Source organism: Silene latifolia, chromosome Y (genome assembly GCF_048544455.1).
Source record: "Silene latifolia isolate original U9 population chromosome Y, ASM4854445v1, whole genome shotgun sequence".
In the NCBI taxonomy this organism is placed as follows: Eukaryota; Viridiplantae; Streptophyta; class Magnoliopsida; order Caryophyllales; family Caryophyllaceae; genus Silene; species Silene latifolia.
In genome coordinates, this window is record NC_133538.1 from 378,161,382 (window position 1) to 378,179,539 (window position 18,158).

The following is an 18,158-nucleotide window of genomic DNA, read 5'->3' on the forward strand; positions in this document are numbered from 1 at the left end:
ATTGATTTGTATTATTTAGCTCCGATTGTAATTGATATTGAAAAACTTTTTAAGATTAAAATCTTACGCACCGTAGGCTTAACATCCTACAAACACGAAGGCTTAACATCCTTCACAAATCGAGAGCTTCACATCTCTCAAACACCGAAGGACTAACATCCTTCACATAACACGATTAGGGTTAGTCGTGGGGATCAGTCCAGAGCTGCTACAAGCGGTTATTTGCGATTATGTTTCTGAAAATTGGAAATGGAATTGGTCTAAGTTCATTTTACAGTGGATGGTGAAATATACTGGTGAAGGTACATGTGATGGTATTTCAGGCTGTGCATTAGTCTTGATGGCAAGTGATTTCTCATTATATTTGAATTTTTTTAGATATGGTTGTTAATTTAGCCTGAAAGTTATACATAATTGTGCATTGTGTCTGTCACGTGTTTTACTTGCAGATTATCTATCTTGATAGGTTGAACTTTGAGGGTAAGGGTCATAGGTAGAAGGTTGATGAGCCAAGGTTGGGTGCATGACAACACTCTGATGTTCAAAAGGCAATAGCAGCTGATAGGGTAGGTGATTCAGAGGATCAGTTTGGAAGGTCTGATGTTGTTCGGGATGTCGTATACGGGCAACCTTACCCAATAGGTCCACGCTATTGTAGACCAAAATGGCTTGAAGGTAAAGGGTGCTCGGTGACTACGGAAATGGTTGTTGATGAGGATTTGAAGAAGGTGAAGGTAAAGCGGGCAACGGTAGGATGTAAGCGAGTTAAAAAGGTTACAGAAAAGGAAAAAGTAACAGTAAGGATGACGATGGAGACCTAAATACATTTATCAATGCAAGGGTGAACAAACTTCTACGCCGTATAGTTCTACATCCTACCAGAGGTGAACATGGGTTAGTGCATGAGCATTGTTAGGATTCTTTAATCGTCCGGTGTTGGTAGAAGACAACATCTGTACATTGCTTTCGTCGAAATTCTTATTTTAATTTGTAGGTACAGAGGCGGCGAAAATTTCAGTGACGGAGAAATTGAATTGTCGGTCAGTCGTGTTCGTTATACTATTCTTGGAGAACAACCCATTGGTGTAGAGGTTGTTGAAAAAGGTTTCTTTCTTAATTACCATAACTAATTGTTTAAGTTTTACTAAATCAGAATTTCACTAATTTTTTACTAGGTAATGGAGGCGTTGACAAGGGTAATCAATTATATTTTATTTATGGAAGATCATTTAAAAAAATTGACACACAACACTACATACTTTGTCCAAATGTTATGGTAAAGTGTGAGACATACTCAACCTAACTTTGTAATGTACAATCTTAGAACTACATCTTTGTTCAATGTATGTAGGGGAGATACTTGAGATGGTTACCAAGGGTCGAGGCTGTCATAAGTTCATGCCAAAACTGGCCACCCTATTAAAGAAAAATATAAATAAGGGGTTTAAACTAAGTGAGACAACACATGTAAGTGCCTTTTCTGGATAATTTTGCATACATAATGGTTTTATCGGTGCCTCACTCGTATTTGTTTTAATTTGTGCCTCAATCTTCCATATTTATTGACTAGTTCCATGTACCTGTATTACTTGATGGCCTCTGGATGTTGTATTTGGTGAACAAGAGTAAAAAGTCAGTACGCGTTTACAACACAACCGAGGATTCAGTTAAGAACATGAATATTCATGAAGTTGTGGTAAGCAAGCGTTATTAATGTCCTAATAACGCTTCGTATATGTTATGTGCTACTAAAGCCTTAATAGCACAACGTTAATAGATGGAATATTCTTATATGTTTTTGCAGAAAAGGACGTTAGACAAAGCAACATTGGTCAGTGACATTTCGCTCAAGTGCAGTAAATGGGAGGTGAAGGAGAAGAAAGGAGTGCCAATTGAGAGGGATTAAACAACTTAGTCGTGCACCGTTTTCTTAAGTTACTATTTCTGCTTCTTTCATTCCACATGATTTGGTTATTTGTGCATCCTGCAAATACCAAATCATGTCAAGCTCTTAGTAGATTGCCTCTATTTATGTCCCTTCATTCTGGGTATCTTCTTCTTTTCTTAGTTTGAATTTAATGAGTGGTTGGGTAGTCGATTATTTGTGCGAGATTTATTTATTCAACTTCAGTATCCATGGAGAGGTTGTGATTTTGGGTCATTCTCGGTAGATTAGTAGATTCAAAGGCATCGAATCAAGTGCATCATATTTTCACATGTTCCTCTAATTCTTCTTTGTAAATTAAAACTTATGATATTTAATCCAGCATTAGAAATCTATACACAGAGGTAAAGACTCAAATATTCTCATTTGCTTCTCTATTACTTTTTACTATGTCGATTCTCATTTCCTTCTTCCTCCATCACCTATTATTATTCTTTGAGATCCTAATTAAATAATAAAGATTAAAATATTTATAATTCAATTATTTAACTTCATTCTCCTTATCCTCATAAATGTGAATTTCAGGTGAAGGAGGAGGCAACTTGAGGGACGATATGGGGATGGAAGAACTCGAATTCGGTCAATTGTTGTATCAAAGGTAATTGCATGTATTTTCAACTTGTTTTTATTAAGATATTGTATGTGTACTAATAGGAAATTGCGTGTGTAGTTTGTCCTTATTGTTGATTTTTTTATCTTGTTAGTCTTGGTTGCTGTTAAATTGCTGATGGTTTAATGGGAGCTGATTCACTGATATCATGCAAAATTGATGGTTATTGTCGTGGATTATAATTTGTGAAATTATGCATAATTTTGTTTGGTTGATTTTAGGGATGATTTGGTTTAACTGGTTGGTGTTTAACTATTGACATTTGGGTTGACATTGGTTGATGGAGGATATTTGTAGGTCGACGAGACTAAAACTTGAGCATGAGGGTCATGGTTGATGTCCTGTCGACCTGGCCTGCTGGTTTGCTCTTATGCTGGCTAACTAATAGTTAATGTTGTACATATTGGATGTGTTGCGGCTGTTGTGATGCTGCTAAACGCTGCAAGCTACTTCTTCTATTTTCTGCTAGACGATCCTGCCTACTGGTTTTGTGATGGTGTTGGTGCTGGGCTGGCTGACTGACTGTTAGTTGTTTTAGTGCGCTTGCGGCTGGTGTTTCGATGTTAGCTGTTGCCAACTTTTGATAACTACTGTCGGTGTTGCTGCTGCCTGCTACCTGCAGGTCTGACCTGCTGGCTACTTGCTGTCCTGGCTACTAAGTGGTGTTGCATGTAGGCTAGGTAGTTCATTCATCTCATTTCTTCCTTTGTTTGTATTTTGCTTTCTTTTTGGAACTGTTAAGTATTTATTCATCAGGCATTTGCACCTCTTATTCGTATATTTATTTATTGCAAATTTGGTCATTATGTGAATAGTAAAGCTAGTCTATATCACTTGGCTAGTGTTATTCCTTCGCTTTGTGAAAATCTATAATCAGCTCCTTGAGTACATTTAAGGGAGTTCATTCATAATCCAACTTAACGAGATAGTATATTGCATTCGTTTTATCTTAGTTATGGACTATGATATTTGCTGACTATTGTTAATATTATTTTATGTTGGTGAGCTTAAGTCCAGACAAGGACTATGATTATCAACGATTAAGTCATCATCATTTTACATCGTACAATTTGTTCATCTCAATTAACTTATTATGTGTAATCAATTGGTTAATGTGTGCAGTGTGCGGACGTACGATGGATCACAAGACGAGAATAGGAAAAAGTAGCCAAGAACCCTCATCAAGAGTAAATTTGAGCATCTTCGCCGACCCTCACTACTTTTTTGTTTTTCTGAACTTATGTAATGTCTTCTTTTTGCTTCGAATTTGTTTGTAATATCAATATATTTATCGAATCCATATCATGTTTTGAAAAGAGATAAGATTGCTTTTGTAAGTTGATGGTGATAATATATGCTTTTAATATCGGCAATAAATAAATTTATACGTATCTTTATTTTCTTTGATTTGCTATTTAAGTAAACTTAAGAGACCTGTTTTGGTCAATAAATGGTCTCAAAGAGGGGATCAAAGACATCGGTTTTGGCTAATAACAAATCTTTTAAACATTTTTCAAAGAGACTAGTTTTTAATGGTAACAGGTTTCTTAAAGATGACAAAAGAGACCAGTCAAAATAACCGATTTCTTAAGCTAAGACACCTATTAGATATAGACCGGTTATAAACCGGTGTCTTAAGCCATTTTTAACCGGTTTCTTAGGCTAAGAGAATGGCACGCTAGATAAGTGGATAATGTGTTTGGAAATCCCGTTCTTAAGGCATATGAAGTCGTCAATATAGTGCCCATGACTGCGAATTTTGACAAGGGAGCGCTCGTCCATCTTGGATAACTTGAGGCAAACATTTTTCTGGTTGTTGTAGCTTCTTCCACGCACAATTACTACTAAACATGCATATCTATTTCCATTCGATATAATATCAAAACCCCCAAAAAAGCGTCGACCACTTGAATATTTGTATAAAGTTTTCTTCTTCCCTTTTAGTTTTGCTTTGGTATGTTGCATGTTGCCGCTGAAATAGCCATAGTAATAACCCTAAAATGCCTAAAATGTAACCTTTTCGTTGTTGAAACTTTATAGATGTTATACCCATGAGTTGTTTCCGCTTAACATTTTGCCAAATTGGGGCACCGGCACGGTGCAACAACTAGTAATAATGAAGAGAGGAGAAGTGTAATAGCAAGAGTTTAATTAATTCTATAGACATCATGGAGGAGGACCCCAGGAAAAAAAAAAAAAAAATCCTGTAAACAACCCATTTTTTATACTATGTAAATTTGTTGTTATTATGAGCCAAATTGTTTTTGGGTATTATAATCATTCACGGGAGCTCAAAAGAGTATCCTTTCTGGTAAAGGTGAGTTTTTTTCATTGAATTGTTATATATTCACATTTTTTTAGTATTTACCGATTAAATTTGAATTGGGTTATGATTAATTAGTGTACATTTGTTCATTTCTGCAGCCAAAATTGACGTGAATGTTGATTTGTCTCATAAACTATGTGCTGCTTTGATGCTCTCTCCTCTTGGGTGAGTCTCTTATTGTGAAGTATCAGTCATTCGATGCAGTTCTCGACGCAATTTCCATCTTAGATCATTCGGGAGTAGTCTCTTTGTGTTGCTAGCACACAAGGGTAAGACTGTGTATATCTGACCCTCTTATCCCGCAATTTGCGGGAGCCCTTGAGGCATTGGGGTAGTGTTATTTTGAATTTAGAGTAATCTTAAGATATTGTATGATTGCTTATTGTTTCATGTTGTTTTATACAGGAATACTGGTGGTCCTCTTTCGTTAATAATTGGAAGGTAAAGAGCTGACATTGCTGGTGGATTAGGCTAGATGATTTATCTTGCATTTCAGTTGTTTGTATATGCTCCATATGTTTTGATATCTATGTTATGTGGTGTGCAAAATACTGTTTTTTAGAATTTTTCTCGGGGGTAATGCGTGAATGGATTATAATGGAATAAATCAAAATGGCTCACTAAGGTGGCTTCGCTTCTTTCTTTTGTGAAGTAGCGGTCCTTCGATGCAATTCTCGATGCAATTTCCATCTTGGGTCATTCGGAAACAGCCTCTTTGTATTGCTAACACAAGGGTAAGGCTGCGTACATCCGACCCCCCTTACCCCGCAATTTGCGGGAGCCATTGAGGCACTGAGGTAATGTTGTTGTTGTTGTTGTTGTAATGCGTGAATGCAATGTACTGTATGATGAATGATTCGAACTCTATTACATTTGATAGTATGAATTGGAGTTCTATGTTAACAATAAGATAAGCTATGACTACGTAGACATTCACTTTTCCATTACTGACATTGGAGGTGGGATTTTATGTTAGGAGTGTCGTATTTTGGCTCATCGGGAAACAACCCCTTTGTGCTGATAACACATGGATAAGGTGGCGTATACTTGACCCCCGCAATTGGAACCCTTGAGGCACTGGAGTGATGTCATTGTTGGTGGTGGTAGTGTTTTTTTGTTAGTTTTCTAATGTAGATTGCGGGTCAGGTATAGAATTGTGGGATGATGGTATGGTATAACTGGGTGAGTTTTCTAAGGCTCCAAGCTGAACTCACCCTTTCAACTTAAATCTTGCAAGAAACTCATAATATTGTCAAACCCGGTGTTATGACAACCCACTAACACTAATGTAACTATGCCAAAGTCGGGGGATCTTGACAGCCCACTAACACTAATGTACCTATCCCACTATGTTAAAAGGTCTTACCTTAGATTTGTTGTTTGATTTTTCGGCGAAGATCAAATTATTGACAATGAATCTGTGTTATGACAGCCTGTGCATTAAGCACCCAAATTTGTTTGGTGGAAGTGAGAAGCTTGATGTTTTCTGGGACAAAGAATTATATGATACAAATGTATTAGTAGCTTATAGGAGGCCTAGACCAGAATGGCTTCCTCAGCAGTCTCTAGTGGTTCAGGTATGCTTAGTTGTCTTATTATTATTAGCTTTAGGATTGTGAGACGATTTATAACTCACAATAAAATGTTACTTCTGTTAGAATACGAATCTTTCAGTAAGAGTTTGTCTTGTTGGTTTAGCATTCTATATCTCCTGAAATTAGAGTACACGGCCTGCCTATTGATAACTTCTCACAAGCTGGAAGTGGGGGTGTAAATCTCTGTCGTTCTTCAGTGGGTTTAGAATTGAGCGAACCAGCTAGTTCCAATTGGAGCAGTACAACCAGTATTAAATTTGAGGTGATAACACTTGCTACACTTTGATTCTAATTTCTTAGTTGCTTAAATGTGATTCAAAATCTTCACTCTGAACTCTACGTGATTGTGAATTTCTGCTGTATAATGTTGCAGCATGTTCGCCCTGTAAATGATGAAGGTCGTCAAATTAGTAGAGATCTTGATGGATTTTCGGTGACGTGCAGGTTCGTGGGTATATGCTATACAATTTTGCAATTAAGTTATTTTGTAAAGAAATTTTTGGTTTAGTTACCTGATACAGTTGTTTCATTTTCAGTTTCCCTCTGTTCCGTTTTATAAATTGTTTTATAGAAATGTGCAAGAGTTAAGAAAAAGCCATAGAAAAGAACATTTGATTACATTTTTAATTAGTCATAACAACAAAGCCTTGAGAATCGCAAAACTATATTGTAGGAACTATTCTGTTGTTCAAGAAGCTAACACGGATTTTTCATTCAAATATTGTGTGCAATGGAGGTTGTCATGATAGCATGGTGGTTTTGAAGCAACAAACCCGCTATGCTAAGGCGAATGATAATTTCTTTACACGGGTAACAGCCTCAACTTAGAATCTAAGATGTGAACTTCCCTCGGAGCAAAATAATTCAGAGATGTGAACTTCTTGCTGTAACAGAATTGGTTCTAGGGGATATGAGGTTTCGCTGCTTCTCACATAATTACTCCGTATATTTTGTTTCGATTGCAGTTTAGCCTGCAAATTGAACAAGGCATTCCTGTTCTGTCTAAATGGCTTGTTTTCAACCGCTTCCAATTTGTCGGAACAAAGGGTTTCAGACTTGGACCAGCATTTCTCATGACGAGGTAAAAAATCTTTACCAGCTCTGATTTCTGACTGTGCCGCTGAAACATGAGCGCAAAGGCTAAATTAAATGCAACACACGTCATCACCTTCTGCACTTCATATCCTTTTTTTTACAGAATAAAGGAAGTAGAGGAAACCGGAGGAGCTTAACTATCTTTTTTTCTTCTTCTACTACTCTTACAGGACGACATGAATGCACAGACACATTACTGAAAAAAAAAATTAGAAAAATCAATCAACACATTACTGAAAATAATAGAAATATCAATCTTTATTTTTCTGAATTAGATTACTAGTGCATAGGGATATGGAAAAACAAAGACAAGTAGACATATTCTGTAGCACAATAATCAAGGTAAAAGACGATATGTATAATTTGAACTTCAAATGTTGTGATTTATCATTAACTTGAATGATGGTTTGAAGCAATATCCTCCACTTCAACTTCCATATCAGTTTTTCTTCTTTTTTTTTCTCTGTTAGCTTGAATATTTATTGTTTGAGCTGATTTCGTCTGTTTTCCCCTATATATAATGGTGTAATTGTGTAAATGCTTAAGATAGCTAATATTTTTTGTTCTCCACACCATTGCAATTTCTTTTTCTTGCTGTGGTATCCACTATCCATTCCTATATCCACTGTCCACACAGTAGTATTGATATTGACTAGCTACCGAGGCTCCTTTATTACTCATCAATTATTCTCCCTTTAATCCTATTCATCTCTTCAAGTAGTTTCAAATTTCAATGATATCTTTGTATGGATTCTTTGTGTGCGATTGATGCATGTAACATTGTAACGTCTATTTCCTTATAAGTTCTAAGTGTTGTCGAAATATTCCTATTTCAGCTGTGACCTTTTCCTCATTTGTCTCACATCAAATTCTTGGCAGTCTCACAGGAGGTTCCATTGTAGGAGATATGGCTCCTTATCAAGCATTTGCAATTGGGGGGCTTGGTAGTGTCCGGGGTTATGGTGAGGGTGGTGTTGGTACCGAAAGATCTTGTTTGGTGGCTAACAGTGAACTGACATTCCCTTTGGTATGATCATTCTTACACCTTTTTTTTTAAACGTTTCCCTAGCAGTGATGTCTCCGAATGTATAGTTCTTTTTTTTTTCATTTTGTTTGGGGCTCGGTTCTGGTTTTCTTCACTTGCCATGGGGTCAAACACTCCCTATTTTTGTAATAACCTCATTTTTCCGTGTATGTATTATTCCAAGAATCTTATCTGTGTATTGTTTCTCCAGAGTAAAATGGTGGAAGGTGCAATCTTCATGGATTATGGGTCGGATCATCATTCTGGTCGCCTTGTCCCTGGTAAGATCAGTCTATCCCATAGTTTTTTACTTGCCTTTCAAAAGCCTTGAGATGCCATTTCCTAGGATATTGAATTACTCCCTTCTATTCAGAAAGACTCCTCATTTTTTACTTTTGGAGCCCCGATTCATAGAAAGTTGGAATACTTAACTTTTTTTTGTTTTAATTTAACATCCAAGTTAATAAATGATCATATTACCTTTAACCATCAGAATCGATAACCTAACTCAGGCGTCTGCTTAAAATGACAGGAAACCCAGGTTTGAGACACGGTAAACCAGGAACTGGAGTTGGTATAGGGTGTGGTTTACGATTCAAGTCACAGTTGGGTCATTTTCAAGTGGATTATGCGATGAACGGTTATCAACAAAGAACGGTCTACTTCAGCATCACCAATGTAGCATCTTGACATTCTTCAAACCCTCCGAAACTGCCCTTTGCAAGCCGTTTGTATAAATGCTGAACCCTGACACGCCTAAAACGTCGCAATAAAAGACGGCCAAATTAACAATTTATAACCTCAATACGTACTAATTAATACTAATCCTAAACTAGTAAAGTAGTAAGCAAGTGATCGAACTCAAGAGAAGATGGGTTTTTCAATAGTGAAATTAAAAGAGCAATTAGAACAATTGTAACAAGTTAACAAATATGTAAAAAGGGGAAGGGGGGGGGGGGGGGATTTGGTTTTCAAGGACAATTAAAGGAAATTCAAACAAGAGTATGAGCCAAACAATCAATCAAGAGTTTTAAGATGGAAATTAATCAATTTTAAGAGAGGCTTAATCCAACCCAAAGTTAGGCACTTTAGTTGACAAAATCACTCAATCTATCCTTCTAATTAATATTATTGTCCTATTAGTGAAATTAAATCTCCAAATTCCTGATGCGGACATGGATAAGGTCGATGAGGTAGTGATCGATGGTGCTAGTGAGGGTTCGAATGATGACGTGGCTCGTGCTCAATTCCTGGCGAAACAACACGGCTGGTTTGGAGAGTCCAAGTCTCTCATGGTGTGTTTAATTTCAAGCATTGAAGGAGGGGTTTGAGTAGCTCAAGATGATGGTTCTTTACTCTTTTAAATGTTTGTTTTATTACTCTTTTTAAGGCCTAATTACTAGTTTGATTAGGTGTACGTAAGTTATGGTTAAGCCAAGAGTTTTTCTCTGTTTTGTTTTGCTATATAAAGGCTAGTTGTAAGGAGAATAAGACCATTCAAGTTTTGAAATAAAAACATCAGAAAGTTTTCCCTTTCACCAGTACAATTCTTGCTTGCTTAGCATTTGTTGTTTCCGCTTTTATTCAACGTGTATTGAATATTAGCCCGAGCGTTCTCAATAGGTCTTGGGTTCGTTCCCCATTGATAAGTTATAGGTCTAACTTATCAAATATCGCTTCTGCATTTAAATTCGTACCATAAGTGGTATCAGAGCTTCGGCTCTTGATTTCCAAAAAAAAAAAAAAATTAAGACGATCTTGGGATTATCATCTCCTATTTCGTTTTACCAAAAAAAACAAAAAAAAAAAAACAGAAACAAACGTACAGAATCCAAGACATGGCCGAATTCGATGACGATGCTGTACTTGCTCAGGTGCGCGAGATGCTTCGAATTCAGGGGCGAAGGCCAAAGCAGGACGAGTTCAAAATTAACGAACTCCCGGAATTCACAGGAGGCTCGAATCCAGAGGACTATTTGGAGTGGGAAAGAAAGATAGAACGAATGTTCGAATTCAAAGATCTCAACGACGAAAAAAGGTGCAAATACGCGATCTTGAAATTGGGAAAGGGAGCTTCGTTGTGGTTCGAGGGATTGAAGGCCAAACGTACTCGGGCTGGTAAGGAGAAAATCGCTTCATGGAAATCGCTAAAACGCAAACTACGGAAAAGGTATGTGCCATCAAACCATCGAATAACCACTTACCGTAAAATTGCGGAATTTAAACAGGGGAAGTTGAGTGTGGGAGAATATATAGATGAATTTGAGGGATTGTCGTTGATGGGAGAATTGGAGGAAGTCGAGGAACAAAAAATGGCTAGGTTTTTGCGGGGATTAAATTATAATATTGCTAGTATCGTAGAGATGTACCCGTACTCCGATTTCGACACACTTTGCGGGCTTTGTTTAAAACTCGAGTCTCAAGGCAAAAACAAATATGGGGAAAGTTCTGGGTCGGATTCTAAGCCCAAATCGTGGTCAAAACCCGAGTCATCTTTTAAATTTAATTCATCCAGTAACAATTCCAACCCTCCTGTAAAACCAACTTCAGGGACTTCGTCTTCTACCCTTAAAACGCCCAACACAATTAAAGAAACCAGCCTGTCCAAAGTGAGGTGCTTTAAATGTCAGGGTTTCGGTCACTATCAAAACGCTTGTCCTAATAAACGAGTAGTGACCTTGAGAGAAGCAGTGGAGTGTCGTGATGAATTACTCGAAGAGGAGGCTCGTCTAGGAGACATGTTTGTGTTTGACGAGGGAGGCGAGGACGAAGAGGTTGAAGGATACGAGGCACCCATTTATGACACAGCTTTGGTTCTTAGAACCCTCCAAACAAAAAACGTTACCGCTGATTCCGACCAACGTAACCAATTATTCCATACCAAGTGTCAAATTGGGGATCGATGGTGTAGCGTTATCATTGACGGGGGTAGTTGTACGAATGTGGCGTCAAGTGAGATGGTGTCGAAATTGGGATTGGTCACTACGAGTCACCCTAAACCTTATGCTCTTCATTGGCTCGATAACGGAAATAGTGTCAAAGTCACACGTCAGGTAAAGGTAGGGCTGTCGATGGGTTCTTATGAGGACGAGATTCTTTGTGACGTAATTCCTATGGATGCGTGTCATGTTTTATTGGGCCGGCCTTGGCAATTTGATCGAGATGTGACTCATAGGGGAAGAAGCAATGAATATGAGTTGAGAAATAAGGGCAAGAAAATTATCTTAAAACCCATGACTTCACAGGCCATCCGTTCCATGAATACTGAAACCCAACAAAAAAAATAGAGCCATGCTATGTTGATTAGTGAGCGAGAAATCGAACGGGATTTGGATCACGGGGAATTAATTTATTTACTTATTGCCAGTGATGAGAAATTGACAGATAAAAAAGAAACTACAAACAGTCTCTTGGCCGAACTGCTAGCAAAGTACAGTGATGTTTTTCCGGAGGATTTACCACCTGGCCTTCCACCGATTCGGGGTATTGAGCATCAAATCGATCTCATTCCGGGGTCGACCTTACCTAATAGGGCGGCTTATCGTTGTAATCCGGAGGAGACTAAAGAATTGCAAAGGCAGATTGAGGAATTAATGTCGAGGGGTTATGTTCGTGAAAGCATGAGTCCGTGTGCGGTGCCCGTGCTATTAGTGCCTAAGAAAGACGGAACTTGGCGCATGTGTGTGGATAGTAGGGCGGTCAATAATATCACGATCAAGTATCGTTTCCCCATTCCCCGACTCGATGATTTGTTGGATGAATTACATGGGTCGTCAGTTTTTTCCAAAATTGATTTAAGAAGCGGATATTATCAAATTCGTATGAAGGAAGGGGACGAATGGAAAACAGCGTTCAAGACAAAATACGGGTTGTATGAGTGGACCGTAATGCCCTTCGGTCTTACTAATGCACCAAGTACATTTATGCGATTAATGAACCAGGTGCTAAAATCATACTTGGGTAAGTTTGTCGTCGTCTATCTTGACGATATTCTTGTGTACAACCGTAATGAAGAAGAACACTATGAACATCTTAGGCGAGTTTTTGAGACGCTCCGGGAACAAAAATTGTATGGGAAGCGCGAGAAATGTTCATTCTTGGAGAAGAGTGTCTTGTTTTTGGGCTATGTCGTTTCCAATGAAGGAGTGTCGATGGATCAAAGCAAGGTCGAGGCTATTCTTTCCTGGCCGACTCCTACTTCCGTCACCCAGGTACGATCTTTGTTGGGTCTTGCTTCTTTTTATCGTCGTTTCATTCGCGACTTTAGTACCTTGGTTAGCCCAATTACCGAGTGTATTAAGAAGGGGGCATTTAATTGGGGAGTAGCTGCCCAAAATTCATTTGAATTATTGAAGACTAAATTATGTGAAGCACCCGTACTTGCACTCCCTGACTTTTCTCAACCATTTGAGGTTGAATGCGACGCTAGCGGTGTTGGAATTGGGGCAGTTTTGTTACAAGGGAAACGACCCGTGTCGTATTTTTCTGAAAAATTAGGAGGAGCACGGCTCAATTATTGTACTTACGATAAGGAATTCTATGCGATTGTGCGAGCACTCATGTTTTGGAGTCACTACCTTCGTCCAAACCATTCTATCTTGCATTCCGATCATGAATCGCTCAAGTATATCAATGGGCCGCATAAACTCGGCCCTCGTCATGCCAAATGAGTCGAATTTATACAATCCTTTAATTTTTCTGCCAAGTATAAGGATGGTAGAAGTAATGTGGTGGCCGATGCTTTGTCTCGAAGGTATACTTTATTGTCGACACTTGGGATTCGTTTATTGGGTTTCGAAACTCTCAAGGATTATTATGAAACAGACCCGGATTTTGGGGGCGTGATCGTCGAGTGTAAAGCAGGGGCCACGGGTGAGCTTGTGCTGCAAGACGGGTTTTTATTTAAGGGTAATCGTTTATGTGTTCCTAAGCATTCCATCAGCGAGTTGTTGATTCGTGAAGCACATGGGGGCGGGTTGGCTGGGCACTTTGGCAATACTAAAACACTGGAGATATTAAGGGAACATTTTTATTGGCCTCGTATGCAAGGCGATGTTCAAAACTTGGTTGGAAAATGTGTCACTTGTCATATGTCGAAGAGCTCATTCAAGCCCGGTTCATACACACCTCTGCCGGTGCCTTCTAGGCCATGGGAGGATGTCTCAATGGATTTCGTCGTCGCATTGCCTCGTACCCAAAGGGGAAAATATGCGATAATGGCGGTGGTGGATCAATTTTCTAAAATGGCGCACTTCATCGCGTGTCATAAAACGGATGATGCGAGTAACATAGCTGACTTGTACTATCGCGAGATTGTGCGCCTCCATGGTATTCCAAAAACTATTGTCTCCGATCGGGACTCAAAGTTCCTAAGTTATTTTTGGAACACGTTGTGGAAGAAGGTGGGTACTAAATTACTTTTTAGTACATCTCATCACCCGCAAACCGATGGGCAAACGGAGGTCACAAATCGGACTTTGGGTACCTTGTTACGCGGATTGGTGGGTAAGACTCAAAAGGATTGGGATACGAAGCTTGCTCATGCCGAGTTTGCTTACAATCGGTCTCCTACTTTCGCCACGAAGCATTCTCCGTTTGAAATTGTCTATGGACTGAATCCATTTGTTCCTTTGGATTTAATCCCTCTGCCTAAGGGTGAATTGGTGCACAAAGACGCTGACTCAAAGCTTAAGTCAATGGTGAAATTGCATGAGCAAGTTCGGGCTCGCATTGAGTCCATTAACGAGATGTATAAGCGCAAGTCAAACAAGCATCGTCGGGTTCGGGTGTTCAGTGAAGGCGACCTCGTTTGGGTCCATTTAAGAAAAGAAAGATTCCCGAGCAAGCGTAAAAATAAATTGATGCCTCGCGTGGAGGGTCCTTATAAGTTAATTGCGAAAATCAATGACAATGCATATAAGATCGAGCTTCCGGGAGGTTATGGCGTTCACGCTACTTTCAATGTTGGCGATCTTGTTCCATATTTAGATGATGATGGCATAGCGGAATTGAGGTCAATTCCTTTCCAAGAGGGAGGGAATGATGCGGACATGGATAAGGTCGATGAGGTAGTGATCGATGGTGCTAGTGGGGGTTCGAATGATGACGTGGCTCGTGCTCAATTCCTGGCGAAACAACACGGCTGGTTTGGAGAGTCCAAGTCCCTCATGGTGTGTTTAATTTCAAGCATTGAAGGAGGGGTTTGAGTAGCTCAAGAGGATGGTTCTTTACTCTTTTAAATGTTTGTTTTATTACTCTCTTTAAGGCCTAATTACTAGTTTGATTAGGTATACGTAAGTTATGGTTAAGCCAAGAGTCTTTCTCTGTTTTGTTTTGCTATATAAAGGCTAGTTGTAAGGAGAATAAGACCATTCAAGTTTTGAAATAAAAACATCAGAAAGTTTTCCCTTTCACCAGAACAATTCTTGCTTGCTTAGCATTTGTTGTTTCCGCTTTTATTCAACGTGTATTGAATATTAGCCCGAGCGTTCTCAATAGGTCTTGGGTTCGTTCCCCATTGATAAGTTATAGGTCTAACTTATCAAATATCGCTTCTGCATTTAAATTCGTATCAATTCCCTTAATTAGAAGTCAATCACAAGGAAATCACACTTAATAATTGATCAAACTTATTAACTCCTCTAGTGGAAATCACACACATAGATTAATTAACAAGAAGATGAAGCAATAGGAATCTAATAGGTGTAATTACGCACAATGAAATCACAATTAATGAGCAATCACAACTTAATCTCTCTAATGTTGATTAAACCAAGAAGAAATAACATTCATTAGTCTAATAACAAGTTGTTGCAACATGGGATTACAAGGAAATCACACTTAATAAACCCAACAACATATAAATTAAGGAACTTGGAAAGATTATGTAACAAGGAAATCACACTTAATCACAATAATCTAACAAGGATTCCAAAATTAAGCAATTAAACACAAGAGATTAAGAACAATAATAATAATTAAGGAAAGATTAAGGAGTCTTACATCAAAAGATTATGCCTTTGACTCGGATTAAGAAAGGGAGATTAGTTCTCCATGCTTATATCTAAACCCAATTCAAAAAGATGAAAATATTCCCAAATTACAACTTGATTAATTAAAGTGAGCATAAGATGTCTTAACCTACTTGAAAACATCCTATTTATAGTCTAACGTAACCTAATAATCATGGGCTTAACACAGGAAAAGTCCGTAACACAAAACGGCATGAACCCAGAAAATTCGCACCGTGCGAGTTTTGGTGTCTGGAAACTCGCACGGTGCGAGTTTGGTCCTGGAACGCGCTTTTCTTTCGTGCTTTACTTGATCCTTGGAAGGCTTTCCCATAGTATTTCTTCAATGCTTGTTCTTGGCTCTTCCTTGGACACTTCTCTCGATCTCTTGGCTTCTTAATATTCACTTGAAATCATGCTAAATGGTGAAGCACATGGAATTGGCTAAATAACGTCAAAATCGTCAAAAACCGTCACCAAGTGTTACCAAATGAGCTTTAAATGATGCCAAAACTATGTAGAAATAGGAGCTCATCAAACCCCCTACACTTAGCCCTTTGATCGTCCCGAGCAAACTAGAGTAAACCTAATCACCACCTAGGCCAAGAAAGTATAGGCACTCCTAATTCCCCTCTCTTCATCTCGCTCTTCCTTCTTATATCATCCCTCGACTAAGCACATGGTCACTTTTCTTCATAGCTCCAATAAGTGAGTAAGTGACCCAAATTCCACCAATACGGACCTCTCTTATCTCACTCCCCCTCCTTATGTCATCGCTCTTCTAAGATGATCCTAAGTCCACCAATTCAACCATTCACCCTTTTCCCAAACTCATCACACCCTCCTTATTACTCCCCCTTATCACTCCATTTGGTTCAACACAAGGCTACCATAGTCATCAAAGCCTCTCCTAACCCGTCAATTAGGCAACCTCAAACACCTCCATACTTCAACAATTCTCCAACAATGCATAACTCAACAACCAAACTCAACCTCTCCAACAATGCATAAGACAAGTCAAAACAAATCAACTCCAAACATCAAGTATGCCAAGCACTAGTAACAAAGTAAGCTTCCAAATCCCCCTCCTAGTCTCGGCATACTACTAACCTACCCTTCCGACCTTCTAGAGCTCCACCACTTATGTCACCAACACCAATTGTAAATAGTCATGTATGTGACATGATTTCGAGGCTTCTTAGAGGTCACAAGATTTTTCAATTTTTTTTCTACTTCTCTCATTTTGCTTAAACCGCCCTTTCGGGTTTTCGGTTTAGCTCTTTTCCTCACCTCTACTCTCGTGGCTCGCACTCTTTTCTTCATTTTGCCCGGAGCGCCCTTTCGGATTTTCACTCCGGCCTCGGCCACTTTCCCACTTTTGCCTAGGATGCCCTTTCGGGTTTTCATCCTAGCCGGGTTTTTCTTTTTCTTTTTCTTTTTTCTTTTTTCTTTTTTTTTCGTTTTTTTTTTTTTTTTGAAATGAAATCCAATGCATGGAACAAATATATTACAATATATACATGATACCAACTCATGCCCACCCCACACTTAAATCTTCACTTTGTCCCCAAAGTGTGAGGTGAACACCCTAAACTCACTCAAGAGTGTGAGCTTGAGGCACCTCCATGTTCCGGAGGTCCTCCCCTTCTTATTGATTCTCTTCTTCTTCTAAATCTAGCCATTTCGGCTCTTGTTTCTTCAACCTTGGTCTCACTATACCCTTGGTATTGGGTGGGGAATTGATGCATGTATTGAGCATTCATGGCCGCCATCATATCAAAAGTTGCTTTTGAAGTATAACGCATCTCTTCCAAATCCTCTTGGTAGTGGTGGTAGCGGTTTTCGGTGATTCCCCACCGAGCATTCTCCGTAAGTTGCATTTGAGAAAGGGTAGACTCAAGGTTTGAGACACGGTTGGTGATGTTGGATTGCCATGTTTGGAAAGCCGGGTAGTTGAATTGAGGGTCCGTGAAAGGATATTGTTGTTGTTGTTGTTGTTCTTGTGGCATTTGGGGTGTAGTGAAATGGGGCTCATCAAACGGGGCATTAGGCATGGGTTCATCATATGGTGCATCATCATGAGGCATGTCACCAAAAGTCAAAGCCCCCCCCCCCCCTCCCCACTTGTGGTTGCTCTCCACCCTCATCCTCATTTGGTTCAACTACTTGGGCCCTATCAACCCAAAGGTCCACAAATGCATCGTCGGGAGGCATATAGAAATCTTGTGCACTCCCCCACCCCAAGGGTGAGTTGGGGGGGGGGGGGGGCGGGGTAGGTACATGTAGTACTTGTAGTTTTGCCCAACCGTGCACCAAATTACCAAGGGGGTGATTTTGTCGATCACCTCAAGCATATGTGCTTTCTTCAAGTAATGGTAGTCTATGAGACCACTACCATCAAGTTCATAAGCATTGGGTGGAATTGGTACACCCGTCTTTTCCATAATCAATTCAATCATGCCCCCAATGAATATGGTCCCCTTTGGATCCTTTTGTAACTCAAGGCAACCGCTCACAAACAAGTCAACCCAATCCAAAATTCCCCTCCCCTCC

The 18,158-nt window shown here is 39.2% G+C and overlaps 1 protein-coding gene and 1 long non-coding RNA gene across 4 annotated transcripts; both read left to right on the plus strand.

Annotated features, from left to right (window-relative positions):
• Nucleotides 1-1,801: 1,801 nt before the first annotated feature.
• LOC141634129 (uncharacterized) lies at nt 1,802-3,921 on the plus strand. 3 transcript variants are annotated; one of them, XR_012538882.1, is made up of 4 exons: nt 1,802-2,289; nt 2,471-2,543; nt 2,842-3,235; nt 3,678-3,921. It is a non-coding gene; the product is annotated as an uncharacterized LOC141634129 (long non-coding RNA). The 3 variants fall into 3 exon arrangements; XR_012538881.1 differs by having other exon boundaries at nt 2,853-3,235; XR_012538883.1 differs by having other exon boundaries at nt 1,802-2,048; nt 2,853-3,235.
• Nucleotides 3,922-4,087: 166 nt separating this feature from the next.
• On the plus strand, nt 4,088-9,515 carry LOC141631916 (outer envelope protein 39, chloroplastic-like). Its single transcript, XM_074444523.1, has 12 exons — nt 4,088-4,097; nt 4,846-4,872; nt 4,980-5,046; nt 5,287-5,322; nt 6,314-6,458; nt 6,580-6,738; nt 6,850-6,909; nt 7,173-7,286; nt 7,442-7,557; nt 8,451-8,598; nt 8,807-8,876; nt 9,128-9,515. Exons 1-12 carry the CDS (start codon nt 4,088-4,090, stop codon nt 9,283-9,285), a joined length of 1,110 nt encoding a protein of 369 aa, XP_074300624.1. The 3' UTR covers nt 9,286-9,515.
• Nucleotides 9,516-18,158: the final 8,643 nt, after the last annotated feature.

Coding starts and splice junctions, on each gene's coding strand:
- LOC141631916 (XM_074444523.1), top strand. Junction 4,873..4,979: donor GAGTATCCTTTCTGGTAAAG/GTGAGTTTTTTT, acceptor TCATTTCTGCAG/CCAAAATTGACGTGAATGTT. Junction 5,047..5,286: donor TTGATGCTCTCTCCTCTTGG/GTGAGTCTCTTA, acceptor TGTTTTATACAG/GAATACTGGTGGTCCTCTTT.